This window comes from Stegodyphus dumicola, chromosome 6 (genome assembly GCF_044657685.1).
Source record: "Stegodyphus dumicola isolate Sdum_Otavi_A_Nest chromosome 6, ASM4465768v1".
Taxonomy (NCBI): Eukaryota; Metazoa; Arthropoda; class Arachnida; order Araneae; family Eresidae; genus Stegodyphus; species Stegodyphus dumicola.
In genome coordinates this window covers 210,749,516-210,775,445 of record NC_140773.1, presented here as the reverse complement: position 1 = coordinate 210,775,445, position 25,930 = coordinate 210,749,516, and the positions used below count along the sequence as shown (strand labels likewise).

Sequence of the window (25,930 nt, the reverse complement as noted above, 5' to 3'; positions counted from 1 at the left end):
AAAACAAATATAAGATCGAAATTTAAGGGTGCGCTTTTTACGCCGGGTATAAAAATTGATAGATTAAAAATAAGAAAAAATATCAGCATACAAAAATTAGATTTTAGATGCACCTAAATGCTGTTTATTTAAAAGAAATTACCTTTTGAACCTAAAAATATCCAATATCGGGTAACATAAAGTAATGTTTATCTACTGTTATATCTTCAGAACATCATCTAATTCTGTTTCATCATTTCATCTTCACCATCATTGTGACTATTATGATTAAATAATTAATCATAATCCATAAATAATAAATAATTAGTCGTAATACGTTCCATTTTTCACCAACGCCAAACACGCTTGCTACAGCACGATTTCCATTTTCTATCGCAAAGTTCCCCTCTTCTCGAAAACCGACAATAGCCTTCTTTTGGACAGCTGCATTGAATACAATCCACCCTCTTTTGTAGGAATATTTACTCTCTCAAGCATTTAACCCACAGACATATTGTTCTCCTTATCGCTTGTCAGTTCGGTATACCATTGTTTGAAAGGGCATGACAGCTCTTCGAATAAGTGACCTCTGAAGATAATAGCATCGCATGTGTATATTTTAGGTTTCTTAGTGAAAAAATGGGTTCGCGTTATATGGTGAATATCGGTAAAATTTTTTTAAAAAATGGAGCTTGAAATTATAGATGCGCGTTATACGCCGGAATATACGGTATATTATTTTCTTTTAAGCTAGCAATACAAAACATTAAACGATGGAACGATGAAACATACCACCAGAAACCATCAGAGTAAAAAAAACCTGCCTACTTAAAACACAAAAAGAGGAAGAAAAAGAAAATTGCATTTTAATACCATTTATGACTTAATTCTTTTATTTCTAATTATGTTTATTTTCTCTGTTACTTCTGTGTTCTTTTTGTTTTGAATACTGAATTAATTTACATAATCAAACGAAATTTCAGATTTCTTGCTAAGAAATATTTATGTTTTGTACTACTAAGCTCAGTAACTGGAATTAATGTCCTAGTTTCAATAAATAAAGATATTTTAATTCTAGCTTCCAAAACTTTCAATGAACCTTCCAAAATAACATTCGTGGAAACGATTTTACAGCAAAAATAGATATTAACAATAACATTGTTAAGTTTATTGACGATTTGATGAATATTTTGTTGTGAAAGTACTATAGGACTATTGGAAAATACTATGGAGCAGCGGTTTCCAATCTATGCTTCGAGAAGTCCTAAAGGCTCTGAGTTCATATCTCATGGCCTCCTTGACCGTTGAAGGAAAATAAAATAAATCAACCGAACTATATTAAAGAATGAAAGCCAAAAATTAGAATTAAAGTAAGAAATTCGGAAATTACATTCTAAATACCGAATTCGGCAAGTAAAATTCGGCGTCTACTCTGACACACAATATTTGGAATCCCCGGAATCTATTCGAAGCTTTCCAAAACTTATCCTTATATAAATTCAAATGATTTGTTAATTTGGTGTCATTTGCTAGTGAATGTTTGTAGCGATAATACTGTGAATTTTTAGCGATTCTTCCACGAGTTTTCTATACGTTTTATTTATTGATTTATTTATGAGGTTTTATTGTGCAGCTAATAAAAATAAAAAACTGTATAAGATCGAGATCTTTTAAAAGCAGTTCTGTAAATTAAAGTCTTATGAATATGATATGCTCTTAGTATATCCTTTTGCTGTACATTGAAAAAAGATGGTGTCTAGAGGAAAAGCTTCGTATAATTGATGAACAGCATGCTCAGAGTAATAGCATTTTTCGTGGACCGTAGCACTATATTCATTGTCAACTATTTGAAATGATAAAGACTGAAGGTGTAAAATGGCGTATTACTAAATTTTTTTTGCAAAATAAACATAATGAAAAAAATCATTTTTTGGAGGAAATACCACAGTTTTTGACAGAAAACTCACTTTTAAGAGAAAACTTATGTGCTGATTGGAGTGAGTGGAAAAGAAAGATAATGATCGCATTCTTCTTACGAAAAGCTTATTGGAAGAAAATAGATTCAGAATTAAATATATTCAATCACATCTTGAAGCTCTGGAAGATATATGTTTTATTTTCTGACTATTTATTGTTTGTATTCAACCCATCGGAATTTGTTCACAGAGCTTTGACAGTATGAAGCGAACTGCAAACCTCGGAGGTTTGGCTGCTTACAAGATAAATTCAAAATGTTTTCAGAGAATTCAAAATCAGCCCTGCTGTCTTTCTCAATTACAAATCCATGCAAAGCAGGATTCTCTATCTGTACATATATCAGTACAATATGTAGGATCCGAGCCAATGCAAAACACGGCATTCGCATCCAGTTGTCAATTATCTTAAAGAAACCTACGGACAAAAATGTAAACGCTATAAAATTACGTCCGAAGGGGCGTTTTTTAACGTTTTGTGTGTTACCTTTATTCGTTAAATATCATGTTCTCTGCACTTAAACCATAAAATTCAGTTCAATAACAATGTCGCAAAATAATTTTAAAATGAGCCTATCTTTAGAATTTTCGACACAGTTCCGCGCGCTGGAAATATAAAGGTTCCCCCCACCGTAGAGTGTTGCCATTGCTAACTTTGAAATCCTTGAGTGTGTTAATCAAAAATTCGTTAAAGTTTTACAAAATATGAAATTAATAATAAATTTCAAATTTCAAATTTGGTCTTCCACATGCCCATATTCGTAGGAGGATTACGTCATTCAGAATTTGATGGCTCTTTGTACCGTTGTTTATCACAATGCTAGTAATATACATACATTTATGCAAATTTTTCATTATTTTACTTCTTCAAATATAATGCAGGGCTGTAACATTGGGTGACAACAGTTTGAAAAGTGAAAAGGACAATTATAGTGATTCAACGCAAAATCGCAAAACGAAAACAACAGTCCTTCAGGGACAAAGCCACGTTGGAATAAAAACTAGTAATATTTTTGATAACTGCTGTTGTATAATTAACAATACTTGGCGATAATTCGGCCTCAACTTCGATTGGATAGTTGAAGTTCGCCTGCTTTTCCAAAGTGCTCTTTGATGGAGAAGGAAAAAAGTTAGAGGCGTTCTTCCTTTATGTTGTAGTGGTAATCCACAGAATATTACGTCTTCGGCTTATGTGATATACGATTTGGTAGATTTGTATGTGACAATATATGTTTGAGATGTTCCGTTCGAAAATTTCTCATTCGTTTATAAAAGTATTTCATAAGATCGTAAGTTGTATTAATATATATTACCTTTTTAACATGAACAGATAAGTGTTGGAAGAGAATGCTTGATTTAAGTGATCAGTCAAATTATCTTTACTAATTTGATAAATGATCAATCAAATCAATTTTGCTATACATTTTAATTTTAGATAGCTGTTGTTTAGATAGCTCACTTTGAACAGGGTTCTCAACCGATGGTACGCAAAGAAGCAAAGTATTTTTAACTATTAAATTTAAAAATTAAAGCCCCAACATCCTAATTGCGTTTTTCTCTAACACTCGTAAATTTTTGCGACCTGAGCTTTGTTGGCAACACTCTACCAGGAAAATAAAAACATTTTTATCTTACTAGAAAGTTTAGCAACTCATAGTGTCCATTCTTTACGTTATGAAGAGTAGACGTTAAATTATAGAAGTTATTTGAATAATATTTTTAAAATGTAAATCAGCTGTGGAAACCGAACCCTGATCAAGAATCGAGTTCAGCAATACTCCACGGACAATTAAAATTACCATTTGAGTTATTTGGAGTAGTTAACCAGGTTTAGTTAATTTCTACTCAACTATGAGTCTTTCATAATATGATTTTGTCTAATGACATATATATTGTAACGTATTTTTCAGTAATTCACAAAACAGGTAATCTTCTTAGTAGAACATAAATTTTACTTTATACATAATTTGTATACAAATCTTAAGTGGCAAAATTTTCATACATCTAATAGCTAGTAAAACTTCAGAATTCCAATTTTAAAACAATTTCTACGGTTACATCATACAAATATGGCGTTGCCACTTCAACAATAAATACAGTTATTTGATAAATAACTAAATATTACAATATATATATATATATATTATTAAAAAATGATCAAAGTATCCATAACAGAAAATGTCTACTGAATGTCATGTTTAGCGCTAAACACGATCCGTGACACAAACATCAGCATTAGAAAAGTATTATTCTGGAGGGAATACCTTTTTCCCCAGAGTGAAGACAGATGGTACTAGGCGTCTAATAAGTGTTGTGCGGTAGATTGGGTAAGTTCGCAGACTCGTCAGAGTGACTGAAATGGCAAGACATTTATAAAAGTGGTCTCGCTTGGAGGTGGGAGCAATGATTCGTTATCCTGAGCGAATATCTGAAGCGTGGCCATACCGTTACTGCCAATCATTACTGTGCCACTTCGACGAGGTTGCGTGAAGCCATAGGACGCAAGCCCCTGGCATGTTGAGTTACGGTGTCATTCTCCTTCATGACTATGCCCGGCCCCATACTGCTCTCCAAACTCAAATATTGCTAAAACAACTTGTCTGGAGTCACCCTCATATAGCCCAGATTTAATATCCAGTGATTATTTCCTTTTTCCGAAACTGAAGGAACATCATTATCCGGAATGAGGTTCCTTCAAACAGTGATGTGAAAACAGCCACTGAGAACTGCTCAATGGGTAGGGACGTGATTTTTACAAAGATGGGGTAAATAAGTTGGTCCTGAGCTCAAATAAATGCCTAAATATATTTGGTGATTATGTGGTAAAATGATAGGCAAGTGTGCATTATTTTGTTTTGGCATTTTGAGTGGATTCACTACAAGTATTGTTTCACTTTTCAAATTGTTGCCACCAAATATTATTGCCCTGTATTATATTTAAAGAAATTAAATATAGAAGAATCTGCATAAACGTGTGTCTATTTTTCGCATTGTGATAAAACAACGGTACCTAGAGCCATCGAATTTTCAATAACGTAATCCTCCTGCGAATATGGCCATCTGGAAGTCCAAATTTTAAATTTGGAATTTGTTTTATGATCTATTTCATATTTTTAAAAATTTTCACAAATTTTTGATTAAAATACTCAAGGATTTCATAGCGATGAATGACAACGTCGTACAGAAAAGCATTTTTATCTCCAGCGCGCGAGCGCTCCAGCTGTATCGGAAATTTTAAAGATATGCTCGTTTTAAAATTAATTTGCGATACTGCTGTTAAACTGAATTTTATAGTTTGAGTACGTAGAACATAATATTTAATAAATAAAGGTAACACACAGAACGTTAAAAAACGTCCCTTAATATAAATATATATTTCAGTTTTTATCTAAATCAGTTTTCAGTTTTTACCTAAAATATCTATTTCAGTTTTTATCTCCTTGCAAAACAAATGCCGCAACTCGCCATCCATGTTTTGGTGTTATGTCCTTTCTTAGTTTCATAACATTTTAAAACTTAACTGAAATTTGAAGTACTCTAAAAATTTACATGAAATTGTATTAGTAAAAATAGTTACATTAAGACTCTGTGAAAGATCTAATTCTTGATCTCGAACACAATGAACTTCTAAGGCAAAAGGTATCTCTTTAAGAGAACAAATCAATTTAAATACAAAAGCCATTTCAGCAAGTTAAATGTAGACAGAGTGAATACAATTCAAAGAAGAATTACTTCGCTGTACAAAATCATCACAATAAAGGAATCTTTGGAAAAGATTCCAGTGAAAGGTTTCAATGAGGAATCAAAAACGTTTATTAAGTAAGGAAAAAAGAAGAGAACATTAAGACACTGACTGCACAGTAGATTTCTGTATCTGTTGCTGAAGAAGAATAAGGGTTATCTCAGAATACATATTTTAAGTGTTGTATGTTATATTTTTTTATGAGTCTTACAGTCTATGATGTCTGACATATGGGCAAAAGGGATACATTCGGCAAAACATAGATTGCTGGATTATACGTAGTTTTGTAGCGAAGCGTTATTAGTAAAAATTGTTTTTAATATAAAAATGAGTTGAAAATTTTAGCATTTAATGATATCAAGGTCTCTTTAATCGGTTTTTAATCATGCTACATCGGTATCGATGTGTAATCAACAATTCGATGTTATGTCTTCTCATAATTGAAAACCTGATGAGAGGAAAAGCCACTTTGACCATTTTTAAAGATTTTTGTTTTTTATTTTAAATTGAATGCTGTGCTATTGAACATGCTGATTTCGTGGGTTTCGTGGAGTAATTGATGATAACACTTGATGAAGAATCAAAACACAATTCATTCGCCAGTACTGCACAGAATAGTTCCATAGACAAGTTTACAGTCGTCGAAAAACTACGAGAAACACGCTTAAACAATCAGCAACACAGCCTTCAGGATATTTAGGCGAAGGTAGCCTCTCGGCAAAGCACTGACGTGCAGCTCCCGACTTGGTCGATGGCTCTCAAGCTAATTTCTGAATTCAAGATAGTCTACTACACTACTACTCTTTCCCAGGACAAGCAGAGTATATATAGATTTAACCTACCTTCAAGATTGTTCCCGAGAAAGCCGCTAAAAACGCGTTCTAGAATGTTCTCACGCTGTCTATGGCATATCCAGTTTTGTCCGTAAATATCGCCAAATGGGTGATTTCGCACCAAATGAGGCAACAGTGACTTTCCCTAACATTTTCTGACAACCCTATCCCCGCTATCTCCTAACGCAGCTGGGCATTTCTTAAAAATATGTATATCTAAGGGAAACTACCTTATTTTAAAAATGAATAACACAAATAGTATAAGCGATATCAGTTTAATATTTTTCCAAGTTATAGAGACATAATTTTTTATTATGGTTTAAAAATAATATCATTAAGGTGGCCTCCGTTCTGGTCCATGCTTTGAGATAGTCGAATTTTGAAGTTTCTTTCCACTTTTACCAGGATATCAACGGATATGTTGTCCTTTGCAGCTTGAATATTGTTCTTCAGTTGAGCCAGAGTCTTTGTATGATAGAGATTTCAGAATGCCCCACAAAAGAAATCATGCGGGGATAAATCACGGAAGCGCGCTCGCCACTGAAGATCGCCCCGTAAGAATATAAGGCGTCCAGGAAAATGCTCTTCAAAAAACCATGGTCCAATGATGCCTATTCTGGACAATGCACACCAAAAAGTCACACGTTCTGTATGGAAGGGCTGCTCATGAAGTTATCAGGGATTCGTGCCACTCCAGTATCGCATTTATTCACTCAACCTGGAAACATGAAAATGAGCCTTATCGCTAAAGAACACAAGGGCATCATGAGGCATATATTGTCAAGATGGCTTCGCATGCATTTTTTCGTGAAAGAAAATCGCGTGGATTACATTTTTGCACCACTGCCAATTTATGTGGACGAAAATGCAGTACTTTGAAAATTACGACTCCACGACGAGCGCGCTCCTGTTTCGTCTACTGCATGATCGGTACTAAACCTACATGACAAAAAACTTTAGACACCGCTCTTTTCAATGAGCACCATCCCACACTTCTCGGAATAAATGTTTCAAATAAGGAAGTTTCCCTGCCGCATCCTGAATATGTGACATTTTGTAGACAAGATATTTTTGAATAATAGTCGAATGCAATAATTTTTATGTACATTGGTTAAAACCCATACTACTTTATCTTAGATGAAGAATTAAGCATAGCAACGCAGAAGTTTTGCAGGCCAGGCGAAGTTAAGAAAAAGAATGACGTAATTGAATGACTCGTGAAGCAGTATTTATACTGGGCAGGTGCACGGCTAAGCTGCGATTGGTTAATTTTACATTTAATTCTCTTTGCTAGAAGTGTTATGTAACTTGGAAAGATCTCAAATTTGGAAGAAAATATAAACTTATCGGAGAACATCAAATTTAAAATAGCCAATTTTGAGGTTTCCAATTATTTCTTAACATAGCCGTCGTTACTTTATTATATCTTACACATATATATATACATGGCACTTATTAAAATATACAATTTTGTTTAAAATACAGCCATTAATTTGAAAGAACTTTTCCCTTTCGAACTAAATTAATTTTCTAATCTGGAGAAAATTGTATCACTGAATACTATTGAGGTATCCATTTATATATGCTTGATATGCATTGTACATAAATTTTCACGATGTAAAATCTTGTGTTAAGGAATTATTATTGTTAAAAAGTGTTCATATGGATCTTGTTTAAATCTTGACGTGAAAATATTCTTTCGAAAGCTAAATGAATTCAATTATAAATATTTATAAAAAGCAGACTGAAGAACAATAAATGTGCTAAAAATTCAAGAGGTAATGTAATAAAATGATTATGAAATTTAAATTATATGATTGTATAAAATTATGTATAAAATGATGTATGAAATTTACAAAATTTTACAATGTGATTTTGAAACTCAAATTTTGTAATTTGGGAGTATGAGACTTACAGACATGTTTACTTACATTTATTACTTATAGATACGCATAAAAATTAGGTGAAAATTAAAATTTACCTTTGTATTTTACATACCAATGATATATGTTTTTTATATGCTACGTAAATTGCAAACGGAAATTAAAACGGCATTTTGACCTTTCACATAAATAAACACTAAATTTCTACTGTTGTCTACTTAATCAAGTAAAGTGTTTTTGCTAATTTTTTATGTACTTTTAAATTTTTCGATAGTTTAAATAATACATAAAAAATATAGTATAATAAATAACCTTAAAAATTATTGAATTAATTTAAATGCAGATGTACGATGTGTACATCTGCATTTGCAAATACACTACAGCATCCAACAAAAATATAGCTTATAAATATTAATTGAAAATATGTTACGCTTGAATGTAGGACTTATCAACAATATAAATTAAAGAATTCTAAAGTGAGACCTTTTCTACATAAATGAATTTTGTCTTACAATGTATGGCGTAAATACAATCAGTTTCTTTTTATCCATTTGCTGTATTCTGAGTTGTTTTTTAAGAGCAGTTATTTATTCAATGCTATTTTTTATTCAGTGCTATTTTATTCAAGACAGAATGCCATTCGTTTTACTTAGAAATAAACCGCCACAAAGGAAACGTCCTGTTGGCAATAGATGCTTCATTTAACATTAATTCAGTAAAACTAAAAGCTAGAGTGTATATTTAGTTTCAAGGTTTATGTAAATAAGAATTTATTTCATTTTTTTTTTAAATCTCGTTGAAATAAAACTTGGTTATTTATTTAGGCAAATAAAAGTAATTTCGCTGTTCAATTCTTTCAAAAATATTGCTACGAATTTTGTACTTAGAGGAGTAATATTAGCAGAATTATAAGTAAAATTGTTGTATTTTCCTATGCAACGGAGAGCGCGACACAAATTTTAAGAGAAATATATGCGAGAAAACTAAGAATACAGGGGCCACGTGCATTTAACATTGAATAAATGGGTATCTCGGTAATTTGGCGAGATATCGCCAAGCTGCTAACGGTTTTGGCCACTTTTGTCGCCAAATTTGGTGACCATTTCTCGACATTTTAGTACGATCCCTGTATTATCGTAATATGTAGTGAAATTGAATGAATTTAATCGACCACTATGTTAGCTGTAACCGTAACTCCACCCTTGTATTGCTTTCCAGTAATTTCGAGAAGGAGAAAGTACTAGAAATATCTCGAAAACTATTTAAGTCCGAAGAGAGAACATCTGCTCTCAGTTGCTTAGTTAATGTTGCCGCGGGTGTTATTTCGGCGTGAACTGAGATAATCCGAGATAGTTTTCTCTTTAGATGCGCTTTACATTGCGTTGTGTATAACGTTCTTAGTAGTCTGAAGTCTGACTAATGCGTAATACTGTGAACAATTGTACGAATATTTCTGTGGAAAATACAAGGTTCTGAAATATTTCTTTTGATAAAAATAAATTTTATTAACCTTATTGAACTTGGGCATTCAACCTCTTACGCACTCTAACCACGCAACAATATATGGTGATGTCCAGTTTTAGCCGTGGAAATGGAATCGAAAAGGAAAATAGTGGACTCTTAGCCGAAAATTCCCTCCCCCCACACACTCAAACAGCTCAAGGAACCCCTCTTAAGATACCCTAGTGATCGATTTCCTTAGTTTTGTTGCACATTTGGAGATTTTCTTTCAGTTTTTCAACAAATAAAACGCAATTTATAAATTCAAATATCTTTGTTATGAACAATTTTTAAAAATGCATATTTATCTTAATTAACATTTAAAAAATTTCAATATCGATGTCTACAAATGTTTCTTTGACCTTCAGTAATTTCACTTCATTCATTCATTTCAATTTAATTGTTTAACAGCTTATGGCAAAGCACTATTTGCCTAAATGAAAGATGTCGTTAATAAACTGAAATGCAGTCTTGGAAAGATTGCTGTTGCAAAATGTACAAAACGATAAGTCAATCTTATCCCTTAGAAATATATTTTTATTAATTTTACTACTCGTTCTTTTGAGTGGCTTTCTCATTTTATTGGAATGCTCTGAATAAAATTCATTAAACGATTTTTTTTGTGTGAGGGAGGGGGGTGTATACTTATATTTCATATATACTTTCCTTTTCCCAAAATAAATTAGTTCAAATAAATTTTAAAAAGTTTAATTTTATAAATCTTTTCTTTTAACTACTTTCATTGTCTTTTAAATCTTTAACTATTCATTAATGTTGATTGCAATTTCTTGAACCTAACGCAGAAATATTAAATATGAGATTGAACTAAAAGATCAGAACTAAAAGGTCAGTTTGCCATACCACGTTAAGCTTGTTGATTCATTTCCTTTTAAATAGCAATTAGAAGTCATAACACACATCAGTGAAGCAATTTTCATATTTTCTGCTGTGAAATTTAATTTAATTAAATAAATGAAAGTATCGTCTTCCAAAGATAAAATCTGAAAGCTTTACCTTTGTTTTACTGTTTTTTTAAATAGTATGACGAAGACAGAAATATCAGTCTAGCTGAATAAACTAATTACTTTTAATACTTATTAAGGAAGAGAGTTATTTATAAATCCCCACATTTTAATTTTAACTTCATTTATCTGGATTGTTTTAAAAATCAAGATTAAAAAGAACATTTTTAGTCCTTCCAATTCAAGTTTATGCCTCCCAGACAGTATAGTGGCTAGTATGGTGTGGTGTGGTGTGTGTATGTAATTATGACAAAGCCTCGAGGGCTATCTGCCTAAAGGGATGGATGCCTTCGTGGAGGTCGTTCTAAGGAAAACAGGCTCGTATACACATGGGGAAAATCACGAAAACGCCCATGCAGCCAGCCCGTTCGCAGGATTCGAACCTCGGACCGAACTACCAGTGTTCAGCGACTTTACCGCTCGGCCGTTGGTTGGCCGTATAGTGGTTAGAGAAGCCTGACTGCGATACCGAAGGGCCTGGGTTCGAATCCCGGAGAAGGCATGGTTGTAATTGTCCGTCCCTTCATAAGAGGCGACGGTGACCCACCTATTAGGTGCCTCCATGATAAAGAGACCACCACATATGGCCTTGTATAAATTAATGGACTGGGCTACGCTGTAACTGTTCCCAATCTGCCATTAAAAGAAAACAAGTTAATTTCAGTACTTAGTTCTTAAACACGATGAAATCAAAATAAAGTTTATTGTATGCTGAGTAATTTTGCTTAAAATATGATCGAACGGAAAAACACGATAATTAGTCTGCTCTGTGGAAGTTAGCGCTAATAATTTGTAGGCTGATTTGGCAAACGGTCCCCAAATTTCAGCCAGTTAAAGACATCGGACTTAAGAAAAAGTTAACGACGGAACAAGGTGGGAAATGCTGAGAAGTCTTGGCTAAGTCGGGACCGTTTATTTACTTGCAATCTACTTCGTTTTCTCCTTCTGTGTGGGCGAAAGAAATCTCAGCTCAAAGTCCACGATTTTCCTTTGCAGCTAAACTTCCACCGGCTAAAAAGACACTAAAGCACAATATACATCTCGTGTTTTCATTTCAAAGAAATTAAAATATTATGTTTTTAATAGAAACATTATTGAAATATTATGAGTGAACTTAAGGCATATTTTTACAACTTGTGCTACTCTAAATGCGTATTCGGTCCATGCTGAAAGTATTTAAATATCCTAGTTAACCAGATGCCGGATGGACTAAGCTTACTCACGGACTTCGACTCACTTAATCAATTTATTTCAATTTCTCCTACAAATAAATAAAAAAATGCTTATTTATCCTTTAAATTAGATTAATATGATTAACAATGCGATCGGCCGCTCATTCGGTATAGAGGTCAGCAGATGCTGTTCTCACCCCGAAATATCGGACGCATATTTTGGGTGAGGAATGAGTGTAACGCATGCAAAACAGTAACATTTAAAAAAACCCGTAGGAAAATATGATCTAAATATGGTGAAAAGTAATCTGATATGACCCTTTTTAACTTTAGCTCAATGGTAAGGAATGAGGAGTGCGAAACTGCAATTTCTCCTCGAAGTGTTCTTATGCAAAATCAGCATACAACTACGTCAAACACATATAGTCGCTTTTAGTCACTAAAGACTATACCAACGACTGATGTTTTCTACTGACTTATTATTATTCATTAGCTTGTCTATCTAAGAGTTCGGGATAAGTAACAACAATGATGCGTTATAAGACCATTCTCTTATTCTAGGGCTATTCTATTTTCTTATTCTAAGTCTTTGAGATATAAACAATACATTAAAATATTTATGTTCTTCGTTTCTTGCTATTGGTTCATTAACGTATGCGCACTTTGTTTACTTAAGATCTTGTATCCAAAGTGAAACAAGAATAAGAATGCTTGGAAATTTTCTGAATTTTGTTAGAACTACCTTCAGAATTTTCACTTTACTAGAGATATAATCTTTTTTTTTCCTAATGGCAAAGCCAAATACAACAAGAAGTTCGAAGACAGAACACAGCAGAAGTGATCGTAAGTCATTGCTTCACATTCGCTGCCACCAAAATTTATATATCCATCCTCAGAAGCCGAATTTAAAAAAAGTGTTTTAATGATTAAAAACGTTCCTAATATTTTAATAGTAAAGCCAGAAAAAAAGAAAAACCTTTTTTCGTGTTTATTTATTACTTTTATTTTCGTGTTTAGTGTAAAAACATTTCGGACGCTCTAGAGCGTCAGTGGCACCTCACGTTCAACTTATTATCTGTATGCCTGGCGCGTCTCATCATTTTTCTGCGAAATTATTGACACATTATATAAAGTTACAGTTTAAAAGAAATAAAACGTTTAATTGGATAAAGAGAAGTGAAATTTATGAAAAATTATAAAATGTAACAGTAAAACATAAATATGTATAAATGTAAATGTAAGATTATAAAATGTAACAAATATTGTATAATATACATAAACAACATAATAGAAAATGAAAAAAAAATTAAACTTATTACAAACAAAATGTCAGTGTAGAACAGTACTGCATAAATATATTATCACTTATGGTATATTTCACAGCAATTCAAGCAATATCCTGGCTTGTCGGGACAGTCACGGCACTCATACGTAGTGTCCGTGCGTTTGCCTTGAGAGGAACAAGATGTACACCTTTTTCTTTGTATTTTGGTTTTACCAGGTGCAAGTTCTCTTTTCTGAAGAGTATGTCTGAGATTCTTGGGAGTCGGCTTTTGTTCGTCTGTTGATGGCAAAAGTGATTTTACAACGTTCAGTCGGTACTCGTAAAGTGATATTTTTTTTCCGGAATATTTATTATAAAGAGCATGTGAATTCATTAGCATTACTTCAATAGTATGAAAGAACAATTTTTTATACCAGCGTAGTGATTTTCTCTCCGAGAGATAATATGACAGCATTTGATCTTGCCGATCTACACCAGACATAAACGCATTATATTTGATGATTGGCAGAGGCTTCTGCTTTATTTCATTTCGTTTATTTAAAATGTCAACCATTTCATTTTTGTATTCCGTAGAAATATAAGACACTTCACGCTTATCTTTCCATTTTCCGATCATTACTCCCTGACAATACCTTTCAATAGTATCGCCTTTACACAATTTAGTAGTTTGAACATTATTTGGAGTGTTTTTTCGAGTGGTTCTCAATGTGCCTGTGCAGTGTGTCTTTTTATCTAACAGTAACTTGGCCAAGTCAAAGCTATTATAATAATTGTCCATGAAAACATGGTGACCGACATTTAATTTTTCATTCAGTAAATGCAAAACAATTTTTTGTGTATGGTTTTGCCCTCCATAGTCATCTAATAAACCAGTATACACGGCAATCTTTTGCACTATTCCACTTGATGTGCTCAAAATATAAAGTTTTATACCGTACTTATGTCTTTTATTCTTTATGTATTGGCGAAACAATAATCTACCTCGCCAGAGAACCATAGATTCATCCAAAGAAAGTTCTCTATTAGGATAATATATCTCGCACATTCTTTCGTTAAAAAAATCGATAACAGGGTGTATTTTATATAACCTGTCTGTAGGTTGAGGTTCTCCAGGTTCACTATTTTTTGCAAAATGTAATGCACGTAAAATTAATAAAAACCGATTTCGGCTAATGCTATTTGCAATGCCTGCATTATGAAATAATGGGTCCTTCTTCCAGTAGTCCTGAAGTCTATTCATTCTTACTGTCCCCATTTGCAAGAATGCTCCCAAAAAAACTAAAAATTCATCCACTTTTAAATCTTTCCAAAGCGTTATTCGTGACTTTTCTTTCGTTTTATCGCTATTTTGTATTTCTAATGCGTAACGATTTGTTTCTTCGACTATTTTTTCCAGAAATACTTCAGTGAGGAAAAGGCGAAAATATCCGATAGGAGTACTTTCAGTTGGCTGTATTAGCAAGGACTCAGATTTTGTAAATGTATGACTTACCATGCAACTTGAATCTGTTTTCCAGTCAACCTGTCGGATTACCGGTAATTGTTGATCTTCTGTGTCAGAATCCGACATTTCTAAGTTATCCACAGCGACATCACTATCTCCTTCCGATTCGCTCGTAGAATCCCAACTGTAATCTTCATCGTCTACGCTGTCATAATCAGAAATATCACTCTTTTCTAGTAATTCTAATATTTCGGCATCAGTCAGTTTTTTACTTATTTTCCTTTTCTTAGGCTTTGAAGGTCCTGCAATACTTGTACTGTCCGCCGTTTTTAAAAATGCACAAAAAAAAAAAAAAAAAAAAAAAATTAAACACAAAATTTAAAAACCACGCACTGAAAATATAAAAATAATGCTTCACTAACGTGCCACAAAAACCTCATCGTTCAACCTCCAAATCCGAACTAAAACTAAAGCAGTTTACTTATCATACTCGATTGTCGCCCCAGAGCGTCACCGGCATGGCAGGTAGCGCCATGCTGACGCGCCAGCGCGTCAGTGGCAGCGAATATGTTAAGACAGTCTCTCGCACGGTAGTATCGGGTAGTCTCGGAGAATAACAGAACATAACAGAAGTGACCGAAAGTCATTACCCAAGACAGTCTTTGGCACACTAGTATAGTAACAGGTGGACTGGGAGTCATAACGAAGAGAAATGCCCCACAGCAAATAAGGTGGGCTGTGCTCATGGGTTCCATAAGACCACACAGTGGGCAAAATGGTTAAGCAAATATATCAATTCGATAAAGTTGTTCGTCCAGGCAATTATGGCCTCTAAGCAATCAAAAATGGCTACAGCATTACGTCGTGGATATTCTGGCAGTCAAGCGAGATCTTCTATCTGGGCTTATGAATGGACAACCGGTGGCACCGTCAGTGCTGGCACAGCTTGCAATTTCGGTTGCACCGGACAACAGCAGCACCTCAGCACCAGAATGGTACCGTAGGCCCCAGGAAGGCATTGCTACTCTTGATAGCTAGTGTAGGGCCTATACCTACTTACGCAGGGTAAATAATAGGTGGCCTCCTGCACTTATACTTTACCTTACCTTCTATTGTTTTATCTTAATGGTATCCAAAAATTTCAAACTTATGTATTTGTTTCATAGATAGTTTTATATTTTTTATAGGTTTACTGAGAGATTTGGCATGTCTGAGTTTGTTGATTGTAATACTGATGCACCTTAATATATATAAACCTGTAAGACTCAAATTAAGGTTTCTTAAATTATTTTTATAGGTATATATTGTTGCATGCGTACGGGTTCGTTATGAAATGAATGCACAAGTCCGATGAAAAATGAACAAAAATTTATTATTATCACAACAAAAATGCTTAAATTTTCTCAAATTATCATGCAGTATTACAATATCTCACAGTAGTTACCTTTTAACTACTCAAATGTCTAATAGAACGTAATTCAAAACAGCTAAAGAACGCTAATCCGCGAATTCGCTACAATCAACAAGAGCAGTTCTCTAAACAACAACAAACTAAGCAACTACTACAAACTGAGATGTTTTCCTCCTTTTATAAGATTTTAAAATCACGCGCTAGAATTTTCCAGTACTTTCTCGAAATCAAAAAGAGATATTTATTTATTTAATGCACGCGCTCTTGTATTTTCAATTTTTCGGCTTAGCTTTCTTTTAATATTCGTGTCATGATGTGATGACCACGCATGCGCAGTTTAGCCTGCAACGCCTCTCTCTCATGAGACTTACTAGAGAAGAGTAGTTAGTAGGTAGTAGCGAAGTAACGAAGGAAATGTGTTGTATGTCAGCTAAGATGCAAGAAACGAAGTGATACTTGTGTGTTCATCGTTTGTACTTATTATTTTTATTTGTGTGTTAATAAAGTTTTGTGCCGTTAAAATGGCTGTTTTATGCAACGCACACAATACGATACGTCTACGGTAGGAAGTAAATACATATCCAGAAACTACACGCCCAAGAAAAAGAAGGATATGACAGTGGTGTCAGAAGTGGGATGATATGTTATTCTGCAAAGTTCACGGATAAATGCGTAAGTGAGTCTTCAGAAAGGTAAGAAATTTGTTCAATTTATTTTGCGGTAAAGTGGAATTCAAGGTTACAAAAATGGCTGAAGAGCTAACGAAATCTAAGAAAGAACGGAAAGTTATGCGTTCAGCCATTACTAAAGTAACAAATGCTATTGAATCGTTAATTGCAGCCGGTAACCTTGAAGACCTTGAAGAATCACTGGAAAGTTTAAAAGTAAAAGCTATTTCTTTGAAAGCGTTAGACGAAAAAATTAAAACTTTGACTGATGTTAAAGACATTGAAACCGAAATCGAAAGTGCCTTGGAATACGAAGAAAAAATTTCGAAATGGAGCTTTAGAGGCACAAAATTATTGAAAGAAAAAAGAAATAGCAATAATTCGCTAGTTTCTAATGGTTCTTCTAATGATAGTAACAATTTATCTATTTCTGGTGTCGATAAAAGTTCTGATTATAATGTTAAATTGCCGAAGATTATGATTGATAAATTTTATGGAAATGCTGAAATGTGGCAGACATCTTACAATTCTTTTGATACGGCAATAAATCAAGACGAAAAACTATCTAAAGTAGATAAGTTTAATTACTTGCTTAGCCTGTTAGGCGGTGCAGCTTTAAAAACAATAGAAGGCTTTTCTTTATCTCCAGAAAACTACGACGAAGCTTTTAAAATTCTCAAGGAGAGGTATGGTCGAAAAGATATCCTTATTAATTCTTACATGCATAAACTTTTAAATTTACGGCCTGTCCGAAGTTCTAATGACATTAATTCTTTGAGGGAATTATATGATACCTGCAACGTACAAGTAAGGTCACTAAATTCGATAGGGGTCAAGGCCGAATCGTATGGAAAGTTACTATACCCTTTGTTAATGAAATGCATACCTCAGGATATAACGCTTGATTTTGCTCGTCAAAACGCAGATGAGGAAACTTTTAATGTCGACAACCTCATGAAATTTCTAAAACGGGAAATTGAAAGTCGCGAACGAACTTCATTAAATTTATTTTATTCTAAGAGTCACGCTAATTCTCTTGGAAGGCATTCACAACCAAATGAAAAGCGAAACAACTTCCACACTCGGAATTCATTCAACGCCAACAAACTTGGCGCCAGCTATTCCCCTAATGTAAGCAAAATTGCAGTTGTTCGAACTTTCCCTTGCCTATTTTGCGGCAGCGAAAATCATGCTTCGGAAAAATGCGTTATGTCTCCGGAAGAAAGGAAAAAGAGTTTAAGAGCTTCTAATCGATGCTTTCTTTGTTTCGAAAGGAATTGTAGAATAAAAAATTGCCCTTCTCAATTAAAATGTTCAAAATGTAATTCTAAGTATCATAATATATTGTTGCATGAAGATAAGGAAAGGGTTGCTAAAGAAGAAATTAAGAATAATTCTAACGCCGTAACTGCAAAGATTTCTTCTAAATATTTTACTGCGAATCAAGAAGTTAAAGAATTAATAGATGACTTGCCAACCGTTAAACTTATATGTGATGGTAAATTAATTAATGCAGTAGCAGATACAGGCACCCAATTAACCGTTGTCAAGACCGACATTGTACCAGAAAAATATCGTACGCCACATGGAAGTGTTATCCTTACGTCAGCTTTCGGGCAAGCTTTAAAAACTCCTCTCATTAACCTACCTTTAGTAATATATTCTGAAAATAATAAATTTATGTCACCTATTTTTATAACATGTGCAATGGTGGATAAGTTATGTAATGATTTACTCTTGTCATTAAGTGCTTTTAATGAGTTAAGGGGAGATGATAAAAGAAAGTTTAATTTTGAATGTAAAAATGTAAACATTGCTACTGATAGTTTCGGTGAAATGCCTTTTCATGAAACTGAAAATTTTGACGAAATACTTAACCATGATAGGGAAAACCTAATTAATGAAAAATGTAATGAAACTGTTAAGAAGATAATAGAATGTTGTGCTCTTGTATATGAAGATACAGGTAAGGATGATTCCAAAGGTAGCACGGGACACGATCAATGTGCTTCGGATTCAGAACTGTTTCGAGTGCAACAAATGAATGACCCATCTTTAGAAACATGCTGGCAAAATGTTAAGAACGAAAGTAATAACTTTATTGTTATTGACAACTTTTTGTATCATAAAGATAAAGTTCTAGGAGAAAGAGTTTACCAGTTAGTCGTTCCTAAAGAAAGAAGAAAACAAATTTTGGACTAAGCTCATTCTAGCTTGTGGGGAAGTCACCTGCGAACCAAGAAGACAGCTGAACGTTTGAGATATTCGTTCTATTGGCCTGAAATCAAGAAAGATGTAAATGAATACTGCAGTGCTTGTACTTCTTGTCAACTTCAAGCGAAAAAGCGTCCCTTTGATGAAGTTCCGATTACGCCAGTAACACGTCCTAAAGAACCATTCCAAGTAATTAATGTGGATATCCTAGGACCTGTAGACCCAAGCTGTAGAGGTTACAAATATGTTCTGTGTGCTGTTGATCAATGTACAAGGTGGCCCGAAGCGGTGCCATTGAAGAATTTGAATGCCAAAGCAATATGTGATGCATTGTTGCAAATCTTTTCACGCACAGGAATTCCTCAAATTGTTGCTTCAGATCAAGGAACTAATTTTACTGCTTCGTTGACCCAAGAGTTTTTGAAAAGGATCGGATCGTCCCCAAGGTTCTCGACTCCTTATCATCCAAGTTCAAATGGCCTGGTAGAAAGATTTAATGCTGTTTTAAAAGGAATGATACATCATACCGTTAGAGAACATTCGAAAGATTGGGAGAAACATGTACCGTATTTACTTTGGGCCACCCGAGAAGTTCCTAATGCTACGACTGGTGTTAGTCCGTTTCAAATGCTTTATGGAAGACGTCCTAATGGCCCGTTGTCTATTTTGAAATCGTCATGGACTAATGAAACTCTTGTTCCTCATGGACAGTTAAGTTCAGTTACCGATTATCTGAATGATTTGAAGACGAAATTGGAAAAAGTTGCTGAATACGCAGGACTTACAGATGTTGGAAAGCAACAAGCTTATGCATTCTACCGTAACCGAAAGACTCGTCATAAAGAATTCAAGGAAGGTGATAGGGTTATAGTTTTAATCCCTGATAGCCAAAACAAAGTTTATGCCAGATGGACGGGACCTGCTACGATCATCAAAATGCATACTGATTATAGTTGCATAGTACAAATGCCTGACAATTCATCGAAGCATGTTCACGCAAACAAGATACGAGAATTCAATACCGCTGTGAATAATGTCGGTGTGATATATGATACAGATATTGATTTCGGCGAAGTTGAAAACGTTCCAAGAATTGTTCCACGGAAAGCAAAAGAACACTATTCTAATGAGGAATGTGATTTTATACACCTTGAACCGCATAAGAAGAAAGAACTTATGGAGATTTTAAGAAGGCATAAGAACCTAAGAACTGGTATTCCGAAAATCGCCAATGTGAGAGAACACGGCATCAAACTGAAACCTGGAAGTATGCCAAGAAAGCAGAAACCGTATCGAATACCTGAAGTTCTAAGAAATGAAGCTGATCGTCAAATAGATAAGCTTTTACAGCTAAAGCTAATCGTTGAATCAGAAAGTGAATATGTGCATCCAGTAGTTTATGTGTCAACAAAATATAACGGTAACATGTGTAGACTAAAAGACCATGCTGAATTTATTGATGACGTGACTTAAAATGACATAATATTCCCCAGTGAGTGGAGCATGACTAACGTTATGAACTATGAACTATAAGACATTTTGACTGTTTAGTTTGATTTTTTTTTATCTAAAATGCTAAATTTTTTTCTAACGTTAGGTAATGTGTTTAAAAATTTAGCTAGGGTTTGCTAAAGTATTATGTTTAATGTTAATGATTGATTTGTATTGTCTCGTTTATATGATAACTGCTTATATGATTGTGATTATGTGAAGGATTTAAGTTTGAAATGTTAATTGAATGTTACATCTTTTTAAATGAATAGGATTACTGAATTTATGTTGAAGTAATTTTAATTTAAAATGGTAAGAATTGGTTAATTATGTTCGAAAATTTCATGAATGTTATTTTGTTTTGTTTCAAGAAATGTTTATATATGTGGATTTGACAGGTCATTGAAAGACGCAATCAAATCTTTTCGAGGGGAGGTGTCATGACGTGATGACCACGCATGCGCAGTTTAGCCGAACGGCCTGCAACGCCTCTCTCTCATGAGACTTACTAGAGAAGAGTAGTTAGTAGGTAGTAGCAAAGTAACGAAGGAAATGTGTTGTATGTCAGCTAAGATGCAAGAAACGAAGTGATACTTGTGTGTTCATCGTTTGTACTTATTATTTTTATTTGTGTGTTAATAAAGTTTTGTGCCGTTAAAATGGCTGTTTTATGCAACGCACACAATACGATACGTCTACGGTAGGAAGTAAATACATATCCAGAAACTACACGCCCAAGAAAAAGAAGGATATGACAATTCGTCACTCGCTGCACTGCGCGAGAAATAAAACCATTTAATTTATAGTTGAACTAACATTAGCTTTTTAAATACCAAATTCGTAACAATATATATATACTAATGTTTCTTATTTCAGGATGGAATTCCTGACCAAGCTGGACAAGCTGCTTGGACAGCACAACATAAACGATGTATACTTAGAACTTGCAGAGAGGTATGTATAGCCCAATGTTATATAATACTTTTTTACTTTATAAATACTTTATTAAATGATTCATACGCAACAAATACCAGAGATTTATTATGCATTTAAAGCTACAACTATGCATCATAACTCTCCAACTGTAAAACATGAATAAAGCTTAATAAATGCTTTGTGCAGCTATGACAAATTTTTCCTGTATCATACCTTAATTCTAATTTTTCAAAAATATTTATTTTATAAAAATGGGTTATTTTTCAGGTTAATTGTTTTCTTTTCTCCCGTTAAATTTTGCATAAAAATAAAATATGTATAGGGCCTAAAGTTAAAGTAAATTCCAGTGGCATTGAGAATGCTAGCCAAAGATCTGTCATACACCAACTTACACAACAATGTACGAGAAAAAGATATATCTTTTTCAAGGCAAGAGTTCAGTTAGCGATTTTTGGATTATCAGATTATGTGTGAACTAATTACTAACTGACTTGCTTATTTTGTAGAACTTCAATATAGTTAGAAGTTTAAAAATCACTGAAACAAATAAGGATAACCATTAAAGGCAAAGAATAAAATGCATATTTCTAAAACTTGTTACATAACTATGAAGAAGAAACTAAAATATAGCTAAGACACAATAACACGCCGAACAAATACTAATTCAGAAGTCAAACAACAAAAATCAGCGTTATATTTTCAAATTTGAAAATGATTTTTGTTGTTTGACTTCTGAATTAGTAAAGTATAGGTAGTTGATAACTACGGCTTTTAACCAGCTCATTCCTAAACTGGTCTGCTTATTCTGTAACACATGCAATTCAGCTGTAGTCAGTTACTATTTTCTTTTTCATTTTTGCTTCAACATAATCTGTTGAAAATTAGCTTAATATTTTATAGACTACAAAGCAGTTGGTAATTATTGCAGACTATATGCGAGCTTTTAAATTCTACTACAATACATAATTTTTAAACACAGGAAATGATTCGAAAAAATAACTAAAAATCTGAAAGCTTTCAGATTTTATATTACGCCTAAAGGTGTGTTTTTAGCGTTTTGTGTGTTACCTTTACTTATTAAATATCATGTTCTTTGCACTTAAACCATAAATTCAATTCAACAGCAATATCGCAAAATATTTAAAAAGAACATATCTTTAGAATTTCCGATACACAGCCTCGCGCTGGAGATAAAAATGTTTTCTTTTCGTACAGTGTTGCCATTGCTCTCTTTGAAATCGTTGAGTTTTTTGATAAAACGTTCTTTGATGTTTGACAAAATATGAAACAGATAATGAAACAAATTAAAAATTCTAAACTTAAGCTTCCAGATGCCCATATTCGAAAGCAGGACTGCGTTATTCAAAATTTTTGTGTCTCTAGGTACCGTTGTTCTTTCATAGTGCCAGACAGATACATAATTCATGCAGATTCTTCATTATTTAATTTCTTTAAATATAATGCAGATCTATAATATTTGATGGCAACAATTTGAAAAGTGAACCGGTGCGAATGAAAAATGCCAAAACGAAATTAATAGCCTTTCATCGCAAATTGCGCTTTGGGCTAAAACTTTATGTAGAACAATTAAACTAAATGCCCCCAGTTGGTTCTTTTCAGAATATACCTAGATTTCAATTCAACAGTCTTTTCTACAGTTTATTTTTAGAAGAATCACAAAAGCATAAATAGAAATGTAATACAGAATGCACTTCTAAAAATTTAATTTACGATTGAGACGTGCACTTGCATCAAAATAAATCCAATACATCTCTTCTATAAATGAAAAAAGATACGTTTTAAATCCCACTCAGCTTTCACTCTTTTAAAGAATAAGCTAAGTTTTCTTTGTCTTTGGAAGACTCCAGTAAAATAAAACTAAGGATATCCATTTGACTGGAAAGAAGAATCTAAGAATTGCATCTGTAGCCTAATTGCAAGATTTGAGAATCTCACTGCTAAAATAGAGACTCGGAATGAATTGTTGAAGTTCTAAAATAAAATTGGATCACAAAGAACAGAAGAAAGTTCGCTTTAAGTGAAAGATAATCCCTTCATTATATAAGAGAATGATAGGAGGTCCTTTTCAGAGAGCATGTTTAATCAGATTACGATCAAGATGAATTTTTGTATTAGATGAATTTAAATTGCTACAATAAGACGATTATCTTTTGTCCTTTAGACAATAACTTGTAGAATAAGTTAAATAATTATGCATCTGAGTTATTGCAAAGCACCATATCCCAGATAGCATTATATCCAGATAGATCAAAAAGATTAAAATTTATAGCAAATGAGTTTTCCTTATTAAGCAAAGAGTAGTTTATAAGGTATTTCTCCCGCCTTCTTCGCATGCCTTCATGGTGTGGTGGTCTGCACGCTGGGCGCGTATTTCAGAGGTCCGCGGTTCGATTCATGGCGCAGACGTTGCATATTTTTCATCTTTTCTGCTTCCAAAACACTTAATGTCTCTACAAGTTAAACTAGAATTTATACTATAATAGTTTTTAAAATTTAATTGAATGATTAAAATATAAAAAAACCAACAAGATGAAAGCAGATTAAAATAATTAGCGTTGTGGCTCATACATAAAATATGATTTTCATTAAAATCTTCTGAAAACCATACTAGTCTTATATGCGTACCATAAGATTAAAAATATATTAAAATCAGTTATTATTTATCACCCCTTTTATATTTTGAAAGCAAATTTATTTTTGTAATTTTTATTTTATAAAAGTTTGACCAATTAGTTATCTTTCTTTTGAACATAAATTAAGCAAATATCTGTGAACGCATTTTATACGCATACACTTCTAGATACATTAGGTAATTTGGAAGCAAGAAAGATAAAAAAATAAGCAACCGCCTTCGCCGGGAATCGAACCGCAGACCACCACACCACGAAGGCATGCCAAGAAGGTGAGAGAAATACCTTATACACTTTTTACTTCCTTGCACGAAGTAAAGGAAGTATTGTAATCGCGAAAAATTTCGAGTGTCATATTTCAACGAAAATAACCATTTTGGCAGGTATCGAATGCATTTTAACGATGTTTTTGAGTGACATTTTTTTATTCCAAAACGGATTTTAAAATGGATTTAAAATAGATTCAGAAGAGTTATTTTTTTCCGTAATGTCTGTGTACGTATGTATCTCATTTAGCTCAAAACCGAGTAACCTCAGAACATTTTTGTATGTAGGACTGCCATAACGTGTAGTTGTACAACTATCATTTTGGTTACAATCGAAAAGCATCGAAAGTATATAAATATACACGTATATATACTCGTTCTGTTACTCGGGTCTGGGAATTCAGAATTTTATTCTTGTATGTTGTGCATTTTATGCTTTAAAAATGGCTGAATTATGTTATTCTTATGTTCTGGTTAAGGCTTTTATGCCTTTAGTTAATCTGCATGCAATAGAATTATCAACAGTGTAAAATTTGTTTGGGTTTGACTAAGCCTAATGGGGCAGCCATATTGATTACATTTGAAACATAATGGATCAGTTAATTTAGTCAGTTTCTGCACCTTCAGTGTCTTTTTGTCGAGTGCGACCGACCAAACGTAAACTTTCATTTTTGTGCACCGAAAAAGCTGCCTTCTTGCCCTGGCCAAACTGCTTCTTTATGCGTAGAAATTGTAATTTTAAGTCTAAAAATTGTTTTTAATTTTAAAAATTGTTTTTTTAATTTTTTAAATTGTATTATCTGTATTTGGTGTTTTGTGTTTTTTCATATTTTAATTGAATGAGAAATATATCTCCAATTAAATTCGAGGAAATAAGTTTATATGAAATGCAGCAAGAAATGTGTATAATTTAAATGGCCGTACATGGAAATCATGTGGTGTCCACATCATATTTTTTTTCTGTTAAAATAACTTGAAATGCAATATTACCTTAAGTGTAAAGCAAATGTTATTTAAAGTCATATCCACATAATTCAATGCATCAATTTTCATTCCATCTTCATTGATTATTATTAAAATAATTCATTAACCTATTGTGACACGTATATTAGTTAATATTTTGTTTAGTAACATGTATGAATTTTATATCATTATTTTTATCATGTAAAATAAAATATATTCTTCTTAGAATAATCATTCATCCATCCATGCATTCTGCATATTATTATTATTTTCCTGACTGAAAAAGATCAGTAAAACACCAAAATTTTCCGATTAATTATTTTAATCTATAACTGAATTTTAATTTAATTTTAAATTAGTAATTTATTTAATTTTTTAATTAATATAATTTTAAAACCTGATCGCTAGATAATTTACTATACAGGATTCACCTACGTAATGTTTCCCGAGTTTGCTATAAATGTTCTTAAAAACATCATATTTGTCCAAAATCGAGT

General features: G+C 33.1%; 1 protein-coding gene across 3 annotated transcripts in view; it reads left to right on the top strand.

The window, feature by feature from the left end:
• Positions 1–25,930, top strand: part of LOC118186731 (uncharacterized) — a 127,529-nt gene that overhangs the window by 87,416 nt on the left and 14,183 nt on the right. For all 3 annotated transcript variants that reach the window (XM_035356865.2, XM_035356864.2, XM_085817943.1), the window contains one exon: positions 21,494–21,571. In XM_035356865.2, coding sequence (XP_035212756.1) covers positions 21,494–21,571 — 78 coding nt within the window. The remainder of the gene's footprint in view (positions 1–21,493; positions 21,572–25,930) is intronic.